This window comes from Entamoeba nuttalli, assembly GCF_000257125.1.
Source record: "Entamoeba nuttalli P19 unplaced genomic scaffold asmbl_9991, whole genome shotgun sequence".
Taxonomy (NCBI): domain Eukaryota; phylum Evosea; order Mastigamoebida; family Endamoebidae; genus Entamoeba; species Entamoeba nuttalli.
Genome location: NW_008579941.1, coordinates 1 through 2,382, shown reverse-complemented (window position 1 = coordinate 2,382; position 2,382 = coordinate 1). Strand labels below are relative to the sequence as shown.

The 2,382-nt window shown below is 28.3% G+C and overlaps 2 protein-coding genes across 2 annotated transcripts; one reads left to right on the top strand and one right to left on the bottom strand.

The window, feature by feature from the left end:
* Positions 1-243: 243 nt before the first annotated feature.
* On the top strand, positions 244-1,125 carry ENU1_208780 (hypothetical protein; the record flags this gene model as incomplete). Its single annotated transcript, XM_008862326.1, has 1 exon — positions 244-1,125. One exon carries the CDS (start codon positions 244-246, stop codon positions 1,123-1,125), a length of 882 nt encoding a protein of 293 aa, XP_008860548.1.
* Positions 1,126-1,273: 148 nt separating this feature from the next.
* ENU1_208770 (hypothetical protein) lies at positions 1,274-2,359 on the bottom strand (the record flags this gene model as incomplete). Its single annotated transcript, XM_008862325.1, has 1 exon — positions 1,274-2,359. The coding sequence occupies one exon, from the start codon at positions 2,357-2,359 to the stop codon at positions 1,274-1,276; it is 1,086 nt and encodes a 361-aa protein (XP_008860547.1).
* Between the last annotated feature and the right edge of the window lie 23 nt (positions 2,360-2,382).

The window sequence follows — 2,382 nt, the reverse complement described above, 5'->3', positions numbered from 1 at the left end:
AAATAAAAAACATTTTCTTAAAACAAAAAAAAGTAATACTCTGAATCTCAGAAAAAAACTTCATGAAATTTTCAGTTTACAATAAAATATTCCTAAAAATCAAGTAATAAGTTTTTCTCTATAAAAAATGGTTTAATAAGAAAAACTATATTTATAGTAAAATAAATAATTAAAAATAATAAGAAGAAAAATATAAAAATAACTAAATGAGAACTTGTAAAATTTCATAATTTCTAAAAGAAAATGAGAAGTCTTTTATTACTTTGTTTATTTGTTTTTATGATCAATGCTCAGTTTACTACCCAAGAAACCGTTCAAGAACCAGCTCAACCAGTAGTTCAATCAAGACATACCCATATGGCTTCTGTAAAAAAACTTGGTAGAGTAGACGCTTCAATTTTAAGAAAAGAAGAAAGAACTCTTCATAAAGTTCATAAATACCATTTAAAAATCAATGCTAAGCTTGATAAGACTATTGCTGTTATTAACAAAGCAAGAAATGTCATAAAGACAAAAGGTGAAGGATTAGCAAATAGATTAGCTAAATATGGAACAAGAAAACTTGGACATTTAATGGAATATTATAATATGGCTGATGATGATCTTAAACAACAAATTAAACCAATTATTGATGGAATGGTTAATACCATTAGACAAAAAGAACAAACTATTCGTAGTGGTATTCAAAAGTTAGTTACTAATTTCTATGCTGTTCTTGATAGAACTCTTAAACAATTAGCTTATGCTAAACAAGTTGGTGATGCTAATAATAATGCAGCTAAACTTGGTATTCATGCTATTGGTGACAATATTTCCAACGGACTTAAATCAACACAAAATACATTGCAAATTAACACCCATAATTTAAGAAAAGTTAAACGTATTTCAAAAGGTGCTGAAAAAAAAATTGCTCATGAATATCATAAAGCTGAAAGAAAAGAAATTGCTATTCTTAAAACTGCTAGAGCACTTCTTAAACAAATGAGAAGAAAAGGAAAACATGTTTTCTCTAAATTAAGACATCAAGCAAAAGCAGAGTACAGAGCCCTTTATAGACAATGTACTAAGAAGATTATTAAGGTTTTATTAAACCAAAATAGCGGTATTGAAGATTATGAGTACTAATCAAAATATCCTAATTTTAATTTGTGGCTTCTTCTTTTGTTAGTAAATTGGTTTTCATTTTTTTATAATTCTTCTCACTGTTATTTTTACATTATTTCTTATTAATTAACTATAAATTTTCTTCTTAATAACTCAATTAATTGTTGTTCTAAACATCTTTTCCTAACTCAACTTTCTTCTTCAATGTATGGATAGACTCAAATACTATTGCATCAAATAATTGGAATGTTGTAAATATTCCACCTACAATAGAACAAATACCAATTAAGAAATGAAGAAATCCATGATTTGATTCTGTTACCTCTAATACCATTGGTGAAACATCATAATAAACAAAGACTCCAGGTTGTCCTTCTCCTTTTCCACTTCTAGTATTTTCTTGAATTGAATAATCATAAAAAGTAGATGTTCCATTGATGAAGTTATTTTTAATAGGAATAATAGTTAAATAATATTGGAACATACTATTCATTTGAGTATCTTTCTTTTCAGTTGTAAATTTCTTACTATTTTCACCAAATGAAAGTTCATTCCATTTATGAGAAAGATCGATTTGTGTTTTTCCAGTCCATTCAAGGTTATGAGAGTGTCTACCCCATAATTGTTCAGAACTTCCAGGTGCAATATGGAAATTCCCTCCAATCTTATTTAGCAAGAAATCCCCAATTAATCTACAACCTTCGTCTTTTGTCAACTTTGCCATCTGTATTTTTTCATGGTTTTGGCATTGTGAAACTATATTCAAATCTAAACGCCATCCTTTCTTTTTGTATGCCTCTTTAACGTCATCACAAGTAAAACAGCATTTTTTCTCTGGTGTTTCAGCTCCATAACATGAACGACATTCTTTTGGGTCATGGGTTTCAGTTGATAATTTACTTTGAATTGCTTTCATTTCGTTTTCAGTTACCAATGATCCGTCATGATGAATACGTATTTTTGTAACATTTTGTTCAATATCAATCATTGACTCTCCTGATTTTGTAAGAATGTCAACTGATGTAATTGGACAAGACGAATAAGGAAAAGTTATATCAAAATGGACAGGTATTTTAGATGAACGTTCTCTATCAACAAGTAATTGAGGAACTACTTCTCTTTGAAGATAAAAAGCAAATTCTGCAATTGATAATACTATAATTATAACCACACAAATAATAGTTAAGAATCCTCCAAAACAATGACGGGTTCTCAAATCTTCAGGTACTTTACCATAGGTGTCAAATCTTTTCATTATAGAATTTCACTTTTTGGTAT